This window comes from Dermacentor albipictus, chromosome 5 (assembly GCF_038994185.2).
Source record: "Dermacentor albipictus isolate Rhodes 1998 colony chromosome 5, USDA_Dalb.pri_finalv2, whole genome shotgun sequence".
Lineage (NCBI taxonomy): Eukaryota > Metazoa > Arthropoda > Arachnida > Ixodida > Ixodidae > Dermacentor > Dermacentor albipictus.
Genome location: NC_091825.1, coordinates 81,239,685 through 81,263,988, shown reverse-complemented (window position 1 = coordinate 81,263,988; position 24,304 = coordinate 81,239,685). Strand labels below are relative to the sequence as shown.

Here is a 24,304-nt window from a genome sequence, read left to right as displayed (position 1 = left end):
GTCTCCCTCCATGATTAGAAGACTAATACCTGCCATCACCACAGCCTTTCCAAAGAGTCATGACGCGTGGCCTTTTGAGGGCTGGATTAGTACATAAGTTTAGAATAAATATACTTGAGGATTTCCTCCACCTGGGGAGGAGCTCTTTAAGCACGTGCTCAATATCCGACATTTGGGTGTCGTGGTGAATCAGCACCAGCCCCTTCCTCACTAACGTACTTAATGTTCTATTTTCCCCGTTTGGGCGCCCGATAGCTTTATATTGCGGCTGCTTCGCTAGTCCATGTGTTTCCTGATGAATCATAACGCCCGGTTAAGTCTTGTTTCTAAGGTACCGTAGCGGGATCGCCTTGTTGGCTCCGTAACTCCTGCAATACCAATGCCATTTGATAAGGTCGCACACTTTCCCATCTTACGGTGTGGTTACCGTGGACGGTGGAGGAAGGAAGGACGGCGCTTTTAAAACAATGTTAGAAGGCCTGGAATTTTCAGCTTCTTGTAAATTTTGTAGATTCCCAGCCGAACTGATCACAGGAGTGTTGTCGATCGGAGTCGATGGGGCTTTTCTCAGGTTAAGTTCTGGGGCCGTGTTTTGAAACGATCCACTTCGGCGATACTATCATCTCGGCTATAGTTCTCCGTCAGGCGCGCGCTAATTGGGTGTGTTAGCAAACTCGGATGAGCTACGTCATCTAATTTTGCTCAACCAGCCAATTAGCGCACGCCTGATGACGAAGCCAATGTGGATCGTTTCAGAATACGGCCCCTGTTATTCTACTATTAATGACGGCCTATTGGCCTCCATTTTGTCTAGCCTGTTCAGGATCATCGAGACTGCCTGCTAAAGATTGCTGGTAGCCTCTGCCTGTTCCTTAGCTGCCTTCTGCAGGTCGGAGATCGCCTGGTTTAAGTTCAGAGTTGGAGCCGTAACTGCTGTGTCCCTGATCACCTTTCTCTTGGGTGGAGGTGGAATACTATCCTCCTCCATTCTATTTTCTTGAATTACCTCCAGTCTCCCGGGGCCTAGGGATTGTGTTTTTTTGTCTGATTTTTGTCGCTATTAAGCTACTGAATCTCCTTGGCTAACTGTGCAATTAATTCTCTCAAGTGCGCCTTCTCTTTCGTCATCTCAGCTATTTCGCCAGTATTATTAGAATTATGTGCAGTCTCCTCCGGTGTCCCAGGGCGCGGCCCTTTGACCGCACCTGACCAGCTCACCTTAGGCGTCGTAGCCGGGTGTGTTTGTCTTCCCCTGGACCGGGACATGTATCGGGATCTGGCCTTAGGCGTTGCTCTGCCTCTGGACCTCGATCTGCCTCGTTCGGTAGGCGCAACTGCGAAAGCTGCTGCTGCTGTTCGCCCTGCTAATTCCTTGCTCTTGGTGAAGCCATTGTCGTTGCTTGACTATGTAGGGTCTTTGAACTTGGCTTTACAGGTTTTGGCGGCTGTGAAGTGGCCATTACCGCACCTCTCGCACCTGGGCTGATATGTGTGAGCTTGATTTGGGTTGAACTTGCCGCATCCTGCACAACTTGCCGCATCCTCAGGCTTCGGGCACACGTAACTTCTGTGTCCGAGTCTATTACATTGTTTGCAACGTGACTCGAGCCAAGTATTAAAAATATAAATTTCTGTTGTTCAGTACGTGCTACATAAGAGTGTTTTTCTGAGCGTGAAAGAAACCCGCGAATACGCGCAAAGTGCCTTTACCGGCCAGTCACGCTACAATTGTGCGTGTGTTCACGGGCTTCTCTCATGCTTGAAAAAAAAAACACTATTATAGCAAGTATCGAGCAACAGAAAAGTGTGCCGGGAGTTTTTCATGTTCCGCTACAATTCTCTCAATGACACCTTTCTCCTAACTATAATCATTGTGAAGTTGATTAACTAAATGAGACTACTTATGTAATTAGACGGAACGCAAGAAAAAATAATCTTAGTATCACCAAGCGACGGCAAAGAACAATACCTTTGCTCTGTCTAGCTATGTGGAATTTGCATATTTTTAATGTTTGGCTCAAATTACGTGAGACACCTTGTATACTGTCCTCGTGGAAAAAAGATATGATCATCCCTGCAACCATCTTTACTCAGCAGATACAAGCCAACAGCGCTTAATGGCTGTGTGTGCAATGGGCTTGAAAAAAATGATAAACCGGCGCGTAACTGTTTCCTAGAAGATAACAAAATACTATAGACGCCTTCCGAGAAGTTAGGTCGACAATAAACCACCTCGTTCGCATCGAGGCTAACATCAGAGATGTGCTTACACGCAAGCCGTTTTTAATGTCGGAGCATTACGTGGCTCACGAGGCGGAAAATGCGGCGTTGGCGTTGCCGAAGTCCTTGAACCCTCTCACATCAGAATAAAACAGTGGCTGTAAAGACGGCTTGTTTCGCTGTGTGCCTTTAACCGCAATCCACGGCACTAAGCGTACACAATCTCACATGAAGAATTACCAGCAATCTATAACTATTTTCTTATGCATGGCTCCTTCGGAAATGTCCCAGTCGTTTACCTTTACGCACCATAGTGGAGCAAATTACTGTGAACCAAGTTATTGCTATGTTTTGACACTAACTCGGTATATGCTATACATATAACGAAGCTGATCATCGCTATTCATCTTAATTGTTACGTGTGTGTGCCGCTCTTGAAGAGTGAACGGATATTTCAAAGCCCAAACACACTTACACCCAACACCTTCTGAGGGTGTTCCAGAAAAAGTAAACTCTTTTTTTTATAGAAACGGACATTTTCGTGAGGAAAACCCTGTTACACAAGTATATCGCTGCTGAAGACATTTGTTTCAGTGCTTCTCTAAGCCCGTCTAAGGGTTTGGACTGGTTTAGACTGTGCTTTCTGAGTATGGACACTGGGTCTATTTTCATAAAGACTTTCGTGCGCAACAGAGCGCAGTTCGCGAGAATGGGCGCAGGGTAAATAGTAACAGTGAGCATAATAAGGAAAGGTGGTCGACCAGTATAGTTCAGGAAAGACAAGAAAAAGAAACAATGTGATATAGCGGCATCGAATTTTCTTCGACAAAACTTCAATGTTTCGTAATACACGATCAGCTGTAGACCGTTTTATTGTGGACGCCGCCATTTTGCGATCACAGTGCCGTCTATCATCCGGCGCCATGCTAGTATGTGGGATCGCGCTGGAGGGTGCACGCGAACGTGCTGTTGACGACGACTGGCAAGTTTTCGCGCTTCACCTAGAGGTGTCAACAAGCTGTTTGGATTGCGAAACTTTCATAGCGTGTCGTCAATAAGATTTTAGCTTCTATACAGCCGCAATATCAAACGGCGACGGGCCTAAAGGCTCTCCCGCAGCTCTGCCCACGATCGGAATAGGAGGCGAGTCAAGTTTGAACATTGTCGACACGTGACATATGCATATAACGTGCTATCATTCAATGTCCAGCCTTGAATTCTATTAAGGTATCACTCAGGCGACAGCAATCAGAGGTGTCTCCATGTGTCATGTGGTGTGCCGCACCAGTGTACATACCAGTCTAGGTAACTGCAAAGCTCCGAGGAAACGGGTTTTGCTAACTTTCGCGCTCCTAAAATTTTCGCGATACCATCTTCTAAGCGTTGTTTATCTGGCAGCCGGGCATCAAGCTTTACGATATAAAGAACTGCAAAATAACGCGATCGAAAGGGCTGTCAGCATGGATAAAATGAGCTGATGACAGTGGCCTCGAATATGCTAGGATCAACCAAACGCATGCAACGCACTGAAAAATTATGCGCACTTTTAGGTCTCGAATGGTGCCTGTGCGTTCAAGGGCACCTCGCCTACTCGAGTGAGCTGAAAAACGAACTACTATTTGCGACAGTAACATTATTTTCTGTAGTATATCACCGGCGCATGACGAGAGGCGTCCACAGCTTGCCTATGAGATTCGGAAGCACGGGAGAGCCCGCGTGAACTATAGGGCCGGCCGGCACACGGTAGGCATGGCTTTGGTTACAGAATGGAAAGGAACACACCTTCATTTCTTAGTCACGTACTGTTTTCATAATACGTCATCGGTCAACCTCCGCCAGAACGTTGGTTGCCAGGCATGATAATCTTAGAACACGTTTGAACAGAATAAGTTTAACGTGCGTGCATGAAGAAATAGTGAACTTCATCCATTCACAACAGTTGACCGACTCGAATACGCGCCTTTCTTTCATATCCCAGCTTGATCATGGGCGCCGATTTCGTCGCCGTACGCTCGCTGGGAACAAAACCTTACGAACAGACACGCGATGACATCAAGTCCTTTCTGTTTATGCTGGCAATACAAAACGGGCGCTTCTCTGCTATCGCAGGGGCGGTGTCCACGAAGTCGCCGTGGCTGAAGATGCACTTCGCGCTTGCTTCCGGAAGCTATTTTTGCAGCCGAATACACCACAGCCCGTCGACCTTGAGTCACCTGAAATCGCACAAAGCCGAGACAGAACTTGTTAGAACCGCGGTAATTCGCAATTAAACCGCTACCTTTGCAAGCTGTCGCTGGGAGAAAACAGAATCCCCGCATACCAGTGCGAGAGGGAGAGCGGCGCGGGGCGCTGGTTCGAGGCTGCGTTCCTCTTCGCCGAAAAAACGGTGTATACAATTGTTTGCTCTTAGATCTTCTGCCCGCGCAATGTCCCTATCACCTGCAGTTGCAAAACAATTTTGGGAAACAAACGTAGCACAATTTCTTTTTCCGTGCTTCTCAATTTTTCTGAAGGGCGTGTAGACGAGCATGGCAATGTCCGCCCTATTTCATTTTATTAATCCACGATGGAACGCTGCGACGGCTTGTTCGGTGTTACGTTCCGTCGCGAGCCACAATGATTAATATACCAGCTAGCCCGCTTGGCAGTTCTTTCGCTGTCATGGGCAGGCATGCGAAACACATAAACTTCACTGCGGCATGCCTGTGCGCCTTTTTCGGAGCTCTGTGTGCAGTCAAATCATCGTGGCACGACTGTTTTGCCAGGCGAAGCCAATACGTAGCTTACTGATCCTATGCGTCGCATGCCATATCAGCGGGTAGAAAGAGATAATCTAGAAAATAGCAAAGCTCAATTATGCGGGCGCACATATGCGAACGACGTTTTATTTTTATATTCTTGTTTCGTTCATCCTCAGTGTCACGACATAATGGAGTGCCTGCAGGGTTGAAGTACGCATATATATATATATATATATATATATATATATATATATATATATATATATATATATATAGCGAGAGAGAGAGAGAGAGAGAGCGAGCCACTAACAGCACGAGTTGTGACGTATTTAGCTTCGGAAAAACGGAGAAACAAGATTTATCTGCGCGTCACGAGGGGATCAGGAATGAGGGATGTCGCCACTAAGATTTTAGCTTCGATGTGGCCGCAATATCGAACGGTGACGGGCCTATAGAGGCGCTCCCGCATCTCTGCCCACGATCGAAGTAGGAGGCGAGTCAAGCCTTAACATTGTCGATACGTAACATTGGAATATGCATACGCCCTTCGATTTATTTCTATGGCAGGGTCACTGTGCTTTTATTACGTCGATAAATTTCCAACCGTTAGCCCTCTGTGGTTTCGTAATGGAGAAAATAACTTAACAAATTATTGCTGGCTCGTTGCGCTTAGTAAAACAGTCGTAAACGATTGCACGAGAATGAATTCGTTCATCTCATAAATAAACGAGAAATTGGTATCATCATCATCATCATCAGCATCATCATCATCATCATCATCATCATCATCATCAGCCTGGTTACGCCCACTGCAGGGCAAAGGCCTCTCCCATACTTCTCCAACTACCCCGGTCATGTACTAATTGCGGCCATGTTGTCCCTGCAAAAGTCTTAATCTCATCCGCCCACCTAACTTTCTGCCGCCTCCTGCTACGCTTCCCTTCCCTTGGAATCCAGTCCGTAACCCTTAATGACCATCTGTTATCTTCCCTCCTCATTACATGTCCGTCCCATGCCCATTTATTTTTCTTGATTTCAACTAAGATGTCATTTACCCGTGTTTGTTCCCTCACCCAATCTGCGCTTTTCTTATTCCTTAACGTTACACCCATCATTCTTCTTTCCATAGCTCGTTGCGTCGTCCTCAATTTCAGCAGAACCCTTTTCGTAAGCCTCCAGGTTTCTGCCCCATACGTGAGTACTTGTAAGACACAGCTGTTATACACTTTTCTCTTACCGTTTGGTAACGTCGCGCCATAATCAAGTGCAAGTATATGCTCTTCACTGTCACTAGGCGTGCGCTGAACGCGTAGGGATGGCCGTTTGTAGCAAACTCCGGCACTCAACTACAGAAATGTACGAAGAATCAATTCCATTTGCTATCGAACGATGCGCTTAGCATGCTTTCAGAGGTCTTTATTTGTGCTGCTATATTGTAATACATGTGCTATGGGTGATGTTATGGGTTTTATAGGTGGAGTATGATAGGTGGATTATATATGCATTCAGTGTGCAGACGCTGCACGGGGTTCCAAACAGGTTTTTGAGGAAGTGGTACTCCCGCGTAGGCGTCCGGTTAGACTGTGTTATACCACGCTATCTTCGGGATCGGCCCACGAGAGCGGTTAGACAGTCACATGAAATCGGGGCAAGCTCTAAGAGAATGCTAACCACATTAGAGGAAACTGCTGCATTGATTCGGAGAAGAGCGAGCCAAATTGGAACATTTGAGATAAAGTGCAAACATTAGATCCACTAACTTGTCATGTTACCAAGCGTCACAAACACAAATGTGAGTGCCTAGTTTTCGTATGAGAAGCTACGCTCTAAAAGAGAAAAAAAAAATCGCGCCTGTATTTCTGATTGCTGCCATCTCGTATAACATTACAGGAATGCTTGCAGCTTAGAGACAGCCAGAAATGCAAAAAAATGTAGGAAACGTACGACTTCTGACAAAAGAAGGCAGAGCGTTACGAACTATCGCGCCATACCGTACGGTCACGAACATGAATTCGAATGACTCACATGCATAAGGAATGCAAAGGCATTCAAATGATGATCGTGCGTCCATTTTTATCGTTTCTTTTGTATGTATTTTAGCGTTCACGCAGTAATGACAGGCGTATGAATAGTAACCAAGATAAAACTTGAATATAGCGAGCGCGCGTGCTACCGCCTTGATGGAAAATTCGCAGGCAGTGCATCCTGGAGGAGAAAGCCTGAACTAGCACCACTGAAAAGTAAGTGCGTCACCGAATGGCCGCTAGGTGCGCATAAGTAGAAAGATAGCAACCTGTGGTTCTGGGAGGTTGCGCAGAACATGGTATCTTACCAAACGGTAGCGCAGCCCCATAGAGGGTTGAGTTAAGGAGCGCGACTCGCATACTAATTGTCTACTCTGACTGTCTGACGGTACAGGACACAGCAACAACAGCGCTTGTTTCAGCTTACCTGTTTTCAGGTTATGGACTTATTGTGCATCTTTCATTGTTATGTTCTGTATTTCTTGCTTCTCCTATTTTAGCGTATTACGCCTGCAATATTAACCAGCCAGCCAGCCAGTCGACCGACCCACCGACCGACCGACTGACTGACCGACCGACCGACTGACTGACTGACTGACTGACTGACTGACTGACTGACTGACTGACTGACTGACTGACTAATTAACTAACTATCTAACTAACTAGCTAACTAACTAACTAAATAAATAAATAAATATTAACTAACTAACTAACTAACTAACTTTGGCTGTTGAAAAGAGACAGCCGAGCACGTCGCTAACAGGGACGTCAAAGCGAGGTCATTGTCTTTCTTAGTCCTTTGTTATTTTTTTTCTAACTCAGCTGCTCAAACTTGTCCTAGCTATGCACAATCTAGACAGGTCAGTCAAATACTATTCTGACGCTGTATCTTTGCCATATGAATCAATTTCTAGCATTCCGCAACGGTCGGCATCAGGCGCGTTATTTTCCAACACCATTGTAAACAATCTCCAAGAATGTGTGCGTCATTCAAATATCATTTTCTACTGTAATGGTACAAAGTTGTACCGCGAAATACAATCAGCGCATGACTGTGACTTGCTATACAGGATGATGTGAATTCTGTCACTGAGAGTGGCATGCTTCCAACTTACAGACTAATTAAACTAAAACACTTATTGACTCCTTTACTCGAAAAATTATCCCTGTATAATATGCATACACACTTGATGACGTTCCTTTCATAACAGCGAGCTGTGCGCGCGACTTGACAATATTGTTTCACTCCCGACTAACTTTGCAAGAACGTGTTTCAACCATTCATTCTTCATTGTTTCGACAGAAAGTCAGGCTTCATTTCATGAAGAACAAGAAAAATTACGAATGCTAGTTGCGTTGTTCTCTTGCATTTTTCTTTCGTCTTTTCTAAGGTAGAGTTTAGTTATGTTTTATGGTGCAGTATTAGTTTGACCAACGTTAAAAAAATAAATGTGTTATCTGAAATTTCGCTAGAATCTTGTTTCATCGATTTCCCGGAAGGCGTGTTTGCTTTGACCATGAGCGCGTAACGCGGATGTTTAACAATAAGGGCCCCTAGAAATATGGTGAAAATACCGTGACTATTTAAGTTTACATAAATCAGCCTGCAATCGCTCCTGTTGGCGTTTACCACCGGCTGTAGCATTCTCATTGCCACGCCCAAACTTATGTGGTCCCAACGTTTTCTATGTCAAGTAAACTTCCAGCTCTAAGAATATCACGCCTGTTTTTATCCATCAAAAATGACCTGTGTAATAATCTTGGCATTTTTTACCTTCTAATTCGCTGGTTGACTGATTTGTGCTTTTGTTCTTAATCCATTATTTCTCTGCTATCCTGTCCTGATGTTTGTTCATGTTTCGCATGCTTCGTTTGCTTCTTTCTTCTTCGTCAATTCACAAGTGCACCTTAGCAAAGCTTATAGCCATTCATAGGCATTTCAAAAACAAATGAAGTGAATCAATTCATAAATTTCGAAACAACATTCTAAATAACAATAAAGAATAAATAAAATTAACGAAGCAGTACAGAAAGTATTCGTCAGTGTGAATGAGAATGATGACTGGTTCTTAGTCCAGGGTTTCGCCGGACGCGTTCCGTATAAGTGGGCTCAGTCGGATACCTTTAGTCGTCGATGGAAGTGACTTGGAACCAGCCACCCAGCGAAAGGGGGCAAAAGAAATTGCACGTGGTGTGAGAAAGGTGGCCCATACAAAGAACGCCTTTTAAGCCGCAGAAAGCCGCGACGTCACTACGAAAGGCAAGAGAGAGAGAGAGAGCGTTTATGATTCAATGGAGGACGCGAGCAGCGCTTAGTTTACGATGCGCATTTTCTTTCTTTCGCTTTTTTTGTGGCAGGGTTTTTTGTGTTGGCATGACGTCCAGGCTCAAAAGTAAGCAGGTATTTTATTGTATATGAGTTGTTGGTCCAAACCCTGCAAACAGTGATTTAACAAGCGCGACATCTGCTATATGTCGGGCTCGACGCGATCGTCATCCTGTTGCGCAGATACGTCATTCAAAGCTCGGCAGCTTCCCGCTGGTCTGTGGCTACGACCCCGCACCGCCGAGTTTATCTCGACCCTACGCTCCGGCCGGACGCAACCTTTCCGAGCTACTCACTGCGGCTATGATGTCCGTAACGGCGGCGTTGCTTCTCTTCATATCGGTCCTGCTGGCGGCTCTCTTCACGTAAGACATGCGTTCGGCTTGGCAAATCGAGTTGCAGCGACAAGCGATCCACTTTGTGACGCCATTGAAAAGCACTAATAGGTGCCCTGAGCACGCGCTTACGCTTTGCATGTTCTCCGATTCAGGCAGGGGGAATATGACTGCAGGTCTTTAGGGCAGTTGCTGGAACCAACATTAAGCGAAGCTTTCTCGAAAACATAGCTTAGTTGAAGTTCTTTGGTGTTTTTTTTAAAAGAAAGCTTCCTTTTAAGCACTTTAAATTTTATATTCTCCCTTGCGTGATACAAACTTTACATTCCGTCGCCCAATGAGGCGTGTGCGGCTAGAAAACGAAGGGCCATGAAATCTCGCAAGAGAGCCAAATATAGAGCTATCGTTTTATTACAGTCGTGTAACAAACTACCTAACGCGCCGTCATGATTACAAGTGACACGGCCCTTCAGTGATGAAGCCGGTAGACTCAATTTGCTTTTCTCGGAGACCAGCGAAAAGAAAAAAAATGCGAACGCAGTGAAGAATGCAAGCAGCCCCTTCTGCTAAGGAAGAGTGACGTCGCAATTCGATTCGGGCACTAGAATATTACAAAACACAAGTGTTTTAAATGAGACGCACGTTTTACGGGGAGCTTGACGCAACTCCATAAGTGGTGCTCATGGGCCGTCACCTTTCATGCCAAAATGCCCTAAACTACAATAGCTGTCTTGAACCTTAAATTAAGATTTCTTTTGATTTTCACACAACTGCAGAGTACCAGCTACTCCGCGGAACCAATTAATGCGCGAAATGATGAGCACCGGCCGCGAATGGCATAAAGTTCGACTGCTAGCCAGCACTGCTTTTTGTGTGTGTTTGTGTAAAGTTTGAACTGCATTTTTATGATATATAACCGTATAGGTTACCAATAGTCAGTCGTAATTACAGACAGAAGGAGATACTGGCGGCTCCATTTTTCCCTGAAGTCGTGCACCTTTGCCGTATTGCGAGTTGGGGGACGGATGGAAAACACGTTCATATGAGCTTTTACCTTCATCGTGCCCCACCCCCCACCTAAAAAATAAACAAAGAACAATAAAAACCAGACATCAGCTGTCAAGGCTTAATGGGATGTCCTCTTGGAGAGTGACTTTAATTCCCGCCGAACAATAGTTGATGTGCACTGTGATCATATCTTCCCGTGGCATTTTCAGGCTTGCGTTGTTCCTGTGCTCTTTTAACCTTTTTCTTCTTTCTCGAATATATCCGTGGGCTCGCATGGTTATTGTTTTGGTATTTCACCATACATAGACTTGTTTCCACATAGTTCCGTAATTTCATTGTCTTAACTTATTCTTTGACATAGGCGATCCACTATAGTGTTAAACTTCTCATATTTCGCAACTAATAAAGAAGAAGAAGCGGACCTGAAAACTAGTACCAAAGAATTCTTTTAAGGTCAACAATAGCTGAACTTGATGGCTGTCCTTTCAATAAGAAAATAAGTAAGAGCAACGAAGAAAAAAGAAACAAAGGAAATGCTTAGACCATGAAATAGGGCATTAGAACAAAGAATTGTTCTCAACGCCTTGGTAATGTTAGCGATCGCAATATCGTAAAGCATTGACATTTGACCAGTTGCCTTATTTCTGGAGTTTTTGTTCATGGCCGATGTTCCAGCACAGCATTTAATAAATTTTATGGTACCGATGCAGTAGGTGGTCACTTTTCTTTTTTTTTTTGCCCACACTCTTTTGGGACTGGCGGCGTCAGCAAAGTGTCTGCAGTATAATCACTGCATAATCACTGCAGTATAAGCGCCGGTTATTTTCATGTTGTTTATGTTTAGAACTTCCTGAGATGTAGTTAGAAGTAAAAAGAAAGACTGTGGCAGGCGGTGGGGCGCGGGGTTGTTATGCGTAGGTGTCTGTAATTCGTTGCTAAAGAAGAAATCGACAAATGCATCAGCTCTTTCTTTGACGGTTTTGAGCATCTTGCCACGATGAGCAATTTCTGTTATAGTTTCGTGATTATTTGCCCTAATGAAGAAGAAGTCACACAATATCACATTTCCTTTTTACATTTTTAGCGCATTCCAAAATTTTCCTTTCGTACCATGTTTTTTTAGCTTTTTTCAATGTGGCAGAAAGCTGGTAGTTAGGAAACTTCTTGTACGGAATTGCTAAGTTCTTGTTAAATGATTGTCGCTTGGTTTTCTTGTAAAGAATATCCTTTTTTCACATTAAATCTAGGAGCTTATCGATTGTCCATAGATTCTGAGGCGGCGTGTATTTCATTTTGCATTTAACTTGATGGGAATGATGATCAAAACAGGACTTACGCATAGATATATACAGTGGAAATGGTTTTTTTGGATAATTTGTAGAAAAGATGGGGGACCAGTCAAGATTCAACACGGCTTCAAGCAATGATTGTTTGTCTAGTGTAAACTTCGGGTACGGGATCTTTTACGGAGTCATGAGTGTAGCGAAAGCTTAAGAATATAGGATACTGATCAGTTATGTCGGTAATTAGAACACCTGCGTCTCGTGGATGTGCCAAATTTGACAGTGCACGGTTAATTAGTGTACCTATGGGGAGGTTAGCACATCGTGTCTATATCTCATTTAAACATTCATAACCACAGCTGTTAAAACAATCCGAACAATGTAAAACATTAGTAGACGTCCTCTCAGCGAGGTTAATATTGATATCACCTCTAAAAATTACGTTTTCGATATATGCAACCAATTATTAGGCCTTTGTTATCTATACTGAGGAAGTCATTTTTAAGTTCAATCCAAACAACTTCACAATTCATTACGTTAAGCCCAAGATCGCTCCTTCGGTTGTATGTAATATCAGAATAGATATATAATGCTGCACCGCCATGGTTGCTGAACGGGCGATTGGAGTATTCAGTAAGAAAATTAGAAAAAAAAACAGGAAAGCTGTTTATTGTAGTCACACAACCAAGTTTCAGATACTTCGATCACTGAAAATGGGAAGGTGAATGCAGAAAGCAGATTAGAAAATTCGTCGAAGTGGTTGCGCAGACTGCGCGCATTCAAATGCAAGACAGATCGCTGATTACTTGAAAGAAGATTGTTTAACTGGTTAGCTGTGAGATATAGACGAAGTCTTGAGATTTGCCTAGGTGGTTTAATTATCAGATGGTTTATCGTTATCACTGAAAGGTCGGATTCAGTTGCGGCGCGAAAGACGCGGCTTTCGGTTGTTTTCTGAGCCTTGATTTCACAATTGTTTGTCAATAAAAATCTTGATTTCTCGTTTTCTTGAGAGCCAAAACTTTGAAAATTAGAGCTTTTTGTTCAAGCGTTATATGTTCATTAACAAGGACAGGTTTTCTTTTGCTCTCACAAGGCCGATATCAACCAGGCAAAGTCTAGCTTTTCGTGCTTTCGTGATGAACTCAGCTTCCTTCGTTCTCGATAGGAAGCGGGCGATGATATCTTTATGTTCTATTTTAGCAGGAACTCGATGAATAATATCGAGGTCGGTGGCCATTACTGGGCAACCAATTTTGTTGTCAATAGCCGGTATGACCGTCGCACAGTCTTCTCCTTGTGTGCAAGCAATGCCTTTACTCTCAACCTTGTTCAGTCTAGCATATTTCTTGAGTTCGGAAACATTTTTGTGAGAGTGTAGTTGTTTGCTTGTAAAGCTTTGTCTTCGGCTTTTAGCTCATGATTTTCCGTACTCAGCTTTTGAACGAGTTTGTTTAGGAATTACACGCTAGTTTCCATACTATCCGTTATTTTCTTGAGTTATATGAAATCTATGCCTGAATTGCTCGCCCTCAGCAGGAGTTTTACAAAGACGTCGTCAAGAAGACTTTCGCTCGCATTTCGTAGCTTAGTTTCATTCATCCAACAATTCTTTTGGCGAGATGCGCATTCGTAGACATTGTTCACCGAGCACCCAAGGAAGGCCCCGAGTGGCGGCGCGAACTTGGCAGTACAAGTTAACGCAAGTTCAGCAGCAATATCTGGCAGCGACTGCAGCAATATAGGAATTACAAATGAAAACAATACATAAGCGTATGATTAACCTGCAGATGCAAAGAAGGCTGGTCAGTTCGTGTTGCTATTGCCACAACTGCTGCCGGAATTCGATCCATGTCGACTCTTATCGGTCCTTATCAACCTTACCGGACTTGATTAGACCGTTATCAGCCCTTATTGGTGCCTAATTGTTAACCTCATCAGAACTGCTCCGACCATTATAAACCCTGATAGCTCTTTAGCGCTTTATTCTTCCGCGTCGAACCATTATCAACCGGGATGAGACCCCCATAACCCCTCATCACTCCTTATTATCCTTATCAACTCATCTACTGTTTATATGTCTGTGATGCGTGACGTGAAGCGCATGAGCCCTCACAGGTCGGCAGGAATTCCGGTCGGGGAAGGAACGCGCCAACGGAAGGGGCATCCCGCGACCACTGAAACGCACGGGGAAAATCGGAATTTTATTAATGTCTACAATGCTCCAAGTCGGGGCATCATGTGGTCTCAGGGACGGCTTTTATTCCACCATCACCAGTCGTTCAATAAAGTCTTTATAGGAACTGTTCTCCTTTAACGTTTGTTTTGTATTACCGGTACAACATATTCTTATGAATCAGGTATATTCACCTTCGGCAAGCGTCGGAAGTGGAGTCGTCGGTTCGAAACTGACCACCGCTAACGTTTTTCCTTTCGAACTTATTTTATCGTTAATATACAACAGCATTTCTCATCATCAGCGGCAGCAGCATGATCATCATCATCGTATTTTATGTCCACTGCTGGACGAAAGTTTCTCCTTGCGATCTCCTAATTACCCCCGTCCTGCGCCAACCGATTCCATCTAGTGCCCGCGAATTTCCTAATTTCATCGCCCCACCTAGTCTTCTGCCATCCTACACTGCGCTTATCTTCTCACGGTACCCATTCTGTCCCTAATGGTTCACCGGTTATCTAACCAGCGCATTTTACATGACCTGCCCAGCTCAAATTTTCTCTGTCAATTAGAATATCGGCTATACCCGTTTGCTCTCTGATCCAAACAATCTCTTTCTGTCTCTTAACGTTGTGCCAAACATCCTTCGTTCCATCGCTCTTAGCGCGGTCATTATTTTGTTCTGAAGCTTCTTTGTCAGTCTCCAAGTCTTTGCCCCATATGTCAGCACCAATAAAATGCACTGATTGTACACCTTCCTTTTCAATAATAATGGTAAGCCTTCAGTCAAGAACTGACAATGTCTGTCGTATGCGCTCCAACCCATTTTATTCTTCTGTGAATTTCCTTTTCATAATCCGGGTTCCCTCTGAGTAATCGACCCAGGTAAACGTACTCCTTCACAGACTCTAGAGGCTGACTGGCCACCCTGAACTATTGCTTCCCTGCTCGGCTATTCATGATTATCTTTGTCTTTTGCATATTAATCTTCACCCCCACTCTTGCGCTCTCTCTGTTAAAGTCCTCAATCATTTGTTGTAACTCGCGTCCAGAGTTTCTGAACAAGACAATGGCATCTGCAAACCAAAGGTTGCTGAGATATTCGTCGTTGACCCTTACTCCTAAGCCTTCCCAGTTTAATAGCTTGAATTCTTCTTCCAAGCACCCAGTGAACGGCATTGAAGAGACTGTGTCTCCTTGTCTGACCCCTTTCTTTAGAGGGATTTTACTAGTTGTGTAGAATTAAGGCAGCTGGAATCTGTGTAGATATTTTCCAAGGTATTTACGTAAGTGACCTGTACTCCTTGATTATGTAATGCCTCTAGAACTGCTGGTATCTCTACTGAATCAAATGCCTTTTCGTAATCTATGAAAGCCATGTAGAAAGACTGATTGTACTCTGTGGCTTTCTCGATTACCTGATTAATGACACGGATGTGATCCATTGTAGACTATCCGTTCCTGAAGCCAGCCTGTTCCCTTGGTTAGCAAAAGTCCAGTGTTTCCCTTATTTTATTGCACACTATCTTGGCGAATATTTTATATAATACTGGGAGTAAGCTAATGGGCCTATAATTTTCCAATTCTTTTACGTCTCCCTTTTTGTGGATTAGTGTAATGTTTGCATTCTTCCAGTTTTCTGGCACCTTTGAAGTCGATAGACACTTCGTATAGAGAGCCGCCAGTTTTCCACAGCATTATGTCTCCTTCATCTTTGATTAAATCGACTGTTAATTCACTTTCTCCTGCCGCTCTTTCCCGTTTCATGTCTTGCAAGACCCTTCTAACCTCATCGCTAGTTATAGAAGGAGTATCTGCAAGCTGTTCATTACTCCTTAGAATGGAGGTATCGTGGCTGCTCTGGGTACTGTACAGGTCATCATAGAATCCTTCCGCTGCTTTTACTATACCTTCGAGATTGCTGATAATATTACCCTGCTTATCTTTCAGTGCAGATATCTTGGTTTGTCCTATGCCGTTTCCTTCTCACTGATTTCATGCTGCGTCCATTTTTTACGGCTTTCTCAGTCTTTCTCACGTTATAGTTTCGAACATCACTTATTTTCGCCTTGTTGATCAGTTTTGACAGTTCCGCAAATTCTATCTTATCTCTTGAGTTGGACACTTTCATTCTTTGTCGTTTCTTTATTAGGTATTTTGTTGCTTGGGAGAGCTTGCCTACTGGCTGCCTGTGTGCCTTACCTCCCACTTCAATTGATGCCTCTTAAACCAGCCTAGTTATGGTTTCATTTATTACCTCTGTTTCATCTTCAACTTTCTGTTCTAAGTTGCATATTTGCTTGCAAATGCCAGCCTGAATTTGTCTGCTTCTACCCTTACTGCATCTAGGTTGGCCTGTTTGTTCTTGACCAATTTTACTCTTTGCTTCTTCAAATTGAGGTGAATCCTAGCCCTCACTAATCTATGATCACTGCACGTTACCCTACCTAACACTTCGCCATCCTGCCCTGTGCTGGGATCAGCAGAAAGTATGAAATCAATTTCATTGCTTGTTTCACCATTAGGGCTTTTCCAGGTCCACTTTCTGTTGCTGCGCTTCCTGAAGAAGGTGTTCATTATTCGTAGCTTATTCGTCTCTGCGAATGCTACCAGCATCTCTCATCTAGCTTTCCTTGAGTCGACGCCGTAGTTGCCTATTGCTTGTACACCAGCCTACTTTCCCCCCACTTTTGCATTGAAGTCGCCCATTGCTACAGTATACTGTGTTTGCACTTTTCTCATCGCTAATTCAACATCTTCATAAAACTGATCTACTTTCTCATCATCGTGACTGGATGTTGGAGCGTAGGCTTGTACTACCTTTAATCTACACCTCTTGTTAAGTGTCATGACGACTACTGCTACCCTCTCAATAAAGTTGTAGAATTCGTCAATATTGCCCGCTATGTCCTTACGGATAAGGAATCCTACCCCGTATTGCTTCTTATCAGGGAGACCTTTATAGCAGAGGACATGGCCTTTAATCAGCACTGTATGAGCCTCGTCAATCTCACTAAGGCCAATGATATCCGAAACAATGTCTGATAGTTCCTCAAAGAGTCCTGCTAAGCTAGCCTCACTCGACAGAGTTCGGGTGTTAAAGGTTGCCATGCCTGTCCAATGGAATATCTAGAACACACCTTTCTCGAGTAGCCAGCTTACAGAGACGAGCGACGTCGATATAAAATGAACATGAAAAAGCTCGACCAAAGCCCCTTGACATTGACAGGGATGCTGGGTCTCTGGCGTTGCCCAACAAAACATCACGAAGCCCTGGTATTCTTGTTTTTATATATTGAGTCTATTGGTTTGCTGTCTAAGCTGTGACTCACGCAGTTGCCTCATCAAGACTGGGGTTTTATTTTCTTGTGCATTTACCGTCTACACTCGTCGCATCCGACATTTATCCCGCCGCAATAACGTAACACCACCTGAATTTTTCCCGCTCTTTTCTTCTGCCCACCTTTTTCTAGGGTCTTTCTGCTCCTTCGTCCCATTCGCTGCAGAGTAGCATGTAGGCGAAAACACACTGGCTGAACACTTTGCATTTTGATATAGAGCTCTCTTTCTCTCTCTGTCTGTCTCTCGCTCTCTTTCTTCTTTGCTTTGTCCCTCGTCTTAAACGCATTTGCAAGGATTAACCAGCATACTAACGCGCCCCCAAACTGCTTCTATTCTTCACCTACTCTGTCTATGACAAATTGTACCTCCGCATCTCTCCCAACTTATGCACCAAAACGATTCCAAATGCTGGGCGTTCCACCACAGCTTTATACTGTAGCACTTACGAACCCATATCACTCAAATAACTAAAACTACTTACAAATGACTCCGCTAGGTACACAATTACATTGAAATGTTGCAAGTGCCACCTTCCATTCCTTGTCTCTCTTTAGGCCACATCTTATCCCGGCAGCTGTCTGAACCTTAGCAATTTTTGCAACAGGTACTGTAAAATAAGATAGAAACGAAATAAAACTAATTCAAATGGCGATGCGCAGACTGTAAACATTGCAGCATTGAAATTTATTGCTAGCCTTTATAAAATCTGATTAACATTAAGAAAGAAAGAAGGCTATTGAGTAAAACCAATAGCCCGCTGAGCGCTGTCGCTATAGCCCAGTATTGTGTCGGGGCAGAAGAACGATCAATTTGCAGCCACTTCTCTCATATGGCCCAAACTGGCCGTGACAAATGACGCAGGTGGCCACGTGGAAATCATACGTGTTGCCGGGGAATCGTATACTAACTCGCTCAGCAAGGCATTGTCTTTTATGCGAAGCATATTACGGGAGCTCAATCCAGCTCCTCAGGCGCGGTGGTGTCGCCTTCAATACCACGTGACACCGTGACGTCACGACAGAGGAGAAACGGGGCTCCAACTCGCGCCGTCGCTCGCGGCGTCGCGGCGGTATATAAGCAGCTGCGCTTGCCTCTGCTAGACACTCACGAGGTGAGATGCCTCCCGGAGACAGAGCTGCTCGTTGGAATGAGAAGCGAAGGTTGCGGCGTGCTACAGAGACTGATTTTCTAGGTGGCTTTGGCTCAACTCTTGCAAGATGGGCTGGGTGGGAATCGAACCAGGGTCTCCGAAGTGTGAGACAGAGACGCTACCGCTGAGCCCCGAGTACGATGCTTCAAAGCGGTACAAAAGCGCCTCTACTGAATGCGGTGTTGCCTTAGAAACGAGCTGTTTCTAAGGCTCAGGCGTGCGTCGCTTGCTCAGGCGCACATTTCGTTGCCGCGCCGAACGCTGCGTTGCTCGACGCTCACCGCGTCCAATGCGGGGCGCGTAGTCACTGCGCCGTAGCCCATTGTCTTACACCCCTTGGCGGGTCGACGGGAACGCTGTCGCGTTCCACTCTTGAAGGCGAAGCAGAGTAACGCATGAGTTGTTTCTTCGTCTAGCCGAACGAAATATAGCCAAGCAACAGCAGTTCACCAGGCTAAACAGTGGTTCAACAACTAAAATAAAGGCTAGTATGCTTCGCATCCTGGGCTTAACCTTAGCTAAGCCACAGCCATTTTCTTTCTTTCTTTCAGTTGTAGTTTCTTTATTTTCGAATTCATCTAGACAATTTTAATTAGACTATAATGTTTTTTTTTATAAACCGCCTGTGGCAGATGGCGTATATGTAGTCCTTGAGCTGGATTACTCGAAGACGTCGACATTACTTCGACAATAAATCTAGATCTATAATAGATTAATTGACAAACAACAACCAATTAGGTTTTTCACTAGAGACATAAAGGCTCATATTGCAATTTACATTATATATGTAGCCGGAGAGTCTGCAAGGCTTAATCACTTGGAACCAATTCTGAAACGAAATTACTAGCATCAACGAGCCTAGAATTATTTAGTTTTCTATACGCGCCGTTGAATTAAACAGAAAGTTAGCGCTGAATTTACCGTAGCAAAAAAAAAAAAGAATTGATGAAGTCACGCAATTCCTCTTTTTTTTTTTCGTGGGGTCGCCTGTCTCGCTGTAACATGTCCCCCGCCCCCATATTTAAAGCGAATAGCCCTCTGTCACTATGTCACCCGTTGTCGTGGTTGACTCGAACGTAAATGACGCCTGCGCTTGCAAGCTGCGGTGAACGTTTGTTCTTAAACGCCACCCTACGCGACCTCAATGATATGTACGTGCTGTCAGCCTATACTGCCACTATATTTGTGCTGGTTAACGGCTCTGTTTTCTATGGAATTACGCACTAAAACAACAAACGCTACCTAAATATTCTCACTGCAAGAAATATATGCCTTCAAGCGCGTCATTCCTGCGTTCGGCTATTCACTTACATTGACAGTGATCATCTGTAAATTCGTGTCGCATTGACATCATCGTCTATAAATCATGTCGCACTCATTGACGACTGGGTGATTACGCCTGAGTGCGCTGTTGGGCTAACAGCGCGGCCGATAAAGGTACGCTGAGCCCCGTATGCCGCCTTGGAGTTTATTATCGCTGATGTCTGCTCTTGCACCTCGCTTTTTGTATTCCTTTTCCGCGATCACTAGGCATTTCGCATATTGAAGAATTCTACGAACGCAGCCTTCCGCGTCGTATCTTCGGTGTATTTGTTTACATGGACATCTACATCCACAGATCGTTGTTAGCTTCAGATATTGGGGAAACGGTGCCTCATTGATACGGAATAATGTCAAAACGTAGCAAAACATACATATCTGCGCATATGAGCTGTGTTCTCCACCCTGAGACGAGTCAATATGAGCGGTCAAGCCACTAAAACAACGGCAACCGTGATCCAGACACATATATATTACGGGCTCTTGTTACTGATTCTCGCTTTCCTTTAACTTCATCATACTTACAATTTGAGCGTACCACATAGTGTTATTACAGAACGCTGTACTCCGCATAAGCGCTCACTTATAGGCAGTACAGTTCGCTCCCGAAAACGCGGATGCCATCGCTGACGTCATTCGTAACTGAGTGAATTTTTACTGCTGAACCGAATACAGTGTCTCTTCTTTCCCGTTTGACGCCGAGGTAAACAATTTTACTCTGGAATTAAGAAATGTGTCAGCATAGCAACACGTACTGACCCACCCATCTACATAGCGAATGCAACTGGCAGCGTTTGGAAACAGCCATGACGTATACATACAGATGTTGGAACAACGCTGTGTCGCCATTTGCCGCCTATGGTGGAGGCGTCGTGCGAAGTGAACAGTAGGTGACATCTAATTGCTATATTGCCACAAATCAAGTAAAGTAGCAGTTTTCTTCCTCGTAACCGCTTAATTTTAAGTTCAAGTCCGTCGGTAGTGGGTGCACGAATTCGACGGGGACCCCCCAGGTGTAACTTAACTTTCGCTAAACGGGATCAACATTGCCTCAAACTTCATGTGCACTGCTCGACAGGACTGAAGCTTGGGTATTTCAACATCGAAGGCATGTTTCAAATCAAGGTGCTGCGGCTATCGCGTTGTCGGTTAGACGGCCGACCGCGTGTGGTTCGGCCGAGCGATCAATGGTCGGCACGCTCATCCTGTCGGTGTCATCGTCAAGAAAGCTCGTCATGCTGCAACTCGCGCCCATTGGTTGCGTCTTTGTCGGCATATTAGGATAAAATGATCCCAGCGACAGACTGTGCTGCACAGTTGGCGTCAGCGTCTTGCCGGTTTCGTATCGACCTACTGTTACCGCGCCTTAAACGAGTTCCTGAAGCCAGACACGCGCTGTCACCACCAGCCAGAGAGGACCGCCACTACAAGAAGACCGTCAGGAACGTGATGCTTTTAAGCTGCCACCCAAATGTAGCGCAGAGGTTTATCGATAAATCTGCTAGCCATCAATGCAAGGCAACAATTACGTGGTTCACGGTGCAGTCCGGGTGAAGCCCTGGCCACTTTATGTTTTAAAGTGCAGTTGCAGTCAGCACATTTTTGGCACCGTACCGACGTATAGCTATTTACCAGTAGAGTTCCAACGTGGTACGCGGCACGAGTGCTTGCTGCAGTGCGCGTCTACGCGCATCCTTTTTTTTTCTGTTCCTTCGGGGACTTTCCCCCATTTCAGGCCGCGTGACCGTGAGCACGTCCTTTCCAAAGCGTTTCGCGACTAATCCACTAGGCCAGGGCGCATGTGCCGTCGTGCCTTGAAAAATGCGGATTATTAGTTTTCAGAGCAAGAAACTCAAAGTATAATGAGTAATTGCAGTCTTGAAAGATGGTGCATCCTTGATGCAGCCGATTTAGGGGGAGGAAAGTGGTCCCACTCGGAACTAGTCATTGGCAGAAAGGAATCTGAGAAAACATTTGTGCGATAGAACGGAATGAAAACTTTAAACCGATGATCGAGAAATGACGACACGTATGGTGGTTCTGAAATAAATTCTTGTTTAAGTGAGATATTTCGTGTAAGAATGTTTTGAAGAAAGCAGAGACGAAAAATATTTCTTGGAAACATCAAATTTACAAGGTCAAGGTCTGATTGCATAAAAGGTATTCTGGCTGTGCGGGAGTAATTTCAAAGAATGTAACGTGTTGACCTTTTCTGAGCTGACTTAATTGTACCTGCTATTGCTTTTTTTTACCAGGGTCCCAAACTAATGACGCGTAGTCAAGCCTGGATGTAATTACTGTTTTGTAGAACAGCAATTTTAAATGATCACTTGATCTGCTACGCTAAAACCGTAACCACTCTCACTCTGTCTCTTTCCTCGTTTCAGATGGCGGTGGTGGCACTTCTCGTATTTCAAGAGGATCGGTATTCCCGGACCGAAGCCGAACCTAATATGGGGCAACCTCGTAGAATACCACTCAACGGTGAGTGCGCGGTGGGGACAAATAGACCCCTGCCGTAACTCGAAAGCGCAGTTGTTGACTTATGCTCAAAAGATTTGCTCCACCAGGCGTGGAAATTGTGGGTATCTTGCATGCTGCCGACAAAATTGCACGCACGTTGGTTTTTCGCCACCATCGCGAAGGGTAGACGTGTGGGCTAATGCAAGACGTGCGTGGAAAGTTTGTGGGCTGCACGCAGCTTTACCACAGGTCTGTTCTTACTTTCTGTCGAGTTCTGACGTACACATAGTGTGTTCCCTAGGGAACACATTATGTGTGCGTCAGCCATGGCATGCAGCTGCATGCCATGGCTTCGCGAAGGCAAGCTTGGTTCCCCGCAACTGGCATGGTGGGATGTCTTGGCATGCCACCGTGACTGGCCCCACGAAGGCGTCGTTAAGCTATACCTGCAATGCGTAAACGGAAAGGTGGGGGCCTTGACTGCAGAGCTACAACTTTTGTCGAGTCTAACGTCATCCCAGATTCTATATGAGCGCAAGCTGCAAGAAAGAAAGGGAAGCAAATCAAGAAGCTCGAAGCGGTATCTTGGGTACTTATTTGGCAATCCCGCGCAGTCATTAAGCACTTCACTTTGGAATATAGGAAATTTCGAATGTTCACGCATACCGCGATGTAACTTGACATATTCGCACTGTTACACAAGAAACATCGCTGTCTCGCTGACTGCTCTTAGTATTTTGTATTCCTCTTCTATTTTGCTTTGTACGTTTTTCACCAAAGCCTACACACGTTATTTTAAGCGCACTGAACTCACTGGTGGAAAGTGGTCCTAATTTGGAGCAGGTCCTGGTGTGGAATTTCACATTTGGTATTGTTTTTAGAGTGCTTTAGAATTACAAAACGTCTTATGACGTTTAGCCTCGGAAGTGTCATCAGCAACTACATCAAAGTTTATATACGCGAAAATACAGAAGACAAATCCAATTGTTGGATATATATAGTCACATTTGAACTAGAAATGTGCTGGCCAAATCAAATGGCCAAACGTAGGGCCTGAACAAGATGTTAATGGCTGCATCTGAACTAGTGAGGCCCGAATAATACAGCCGTATGAAATGTACAAAGAAATGGCTTGAATGAAAGGGTAAGCTGATAAACCGACGGGGCCGGTATCATAACACTTCATAGACGTCGTTTAGTTCCCAATTTTCTGCCGGGTTACTTGTCACCTGCATGTTTACGAGAGATAACTTCATGTTATGTTTTTTTCAGGACATATATAAGGTTATTGGCAGATGGATTGAAGAATACGGCGACATCTTTGGGTGAGCTTGACATTCACTTGCTCGAAGACAGCTTCGAATTGCGTCTATGTACTGTTGGGTAATGGATATGCTAGCAAAGGGAGTGGTCGACTGGTATTTTCACAAGAACATGTGCTGCAGGGGGGGGGGGAGGTATTTAGAGGGGGTGAGGTGAGGCTGGAGCGGGATCACGTATACTTGGCCAGGGAAGGCGGGGCTGGCCAGGCGGGTGTTTTCGCGCGTCGATTTATGCCAGGCATCCTGGTGCACGGAAACTTCAGAGGCAGGGTGGCATGGGGGGAGGGGTTGCAGGCACGTGCCAGGATGAACCCTCTGCCAGGGCACTTAAACCTTGAGTTGCCACAAGGCTCTCGCTCGACCATGCGTACTCCTCAAAGAGTGAGTTGGCTTTCTGCGACCAGCGCGGCCTTTGAAGTACGAAATCCTGTGAAAGAACCAAAGAAAGCTGTTCGCTTTAGGATGGCGGAGAAGTTCGGAGGAAACGAATGAAGCGCTTGAAATCGTGTGTTTGATGCAGTGAAAATATTTAGGTGTCCTTCGTTGCTTCATTGTGTAATTCTGAAGGGAACGAAGGCGGCATCTGGCACATCT

The 24,304-nt window shown here is 44.8% G+C and overlaps 1 protein-coding gene across 1 annotated transcript in view; it reads left to right on the top strand.

Annotated features, from left to right (window-relative positions):
* The first annotated feature begins 9,503 nt into the window (after window positions 1-9,503).
* The window catches only part of LOC135910767 (thromboxane-A synthase-like), a 64,864-nt gene continuing 50,063 nt past the window's right edge, over window positions 9,504-24,304 (top strand). The window contains exons 1-3 of the mRNA XM_065442855.2: window positions 9,504-9,676; window positions 22,313-22,409; window positions 23,661-23,713. Of these exons, the coding sequence (XP_065298927.2) occupies window positions 9,615-9,676; window positions 22,313-22,409; window positions 23,661-23,713 (212 nt within the window). The 5' untranslated portion in view covers window positions 9,504-9,614. The remainder of the gene's footprint in view (window positions 9,677-22,312; window positions 22,410-23,660; window positions 23,714-24,304) is intronic.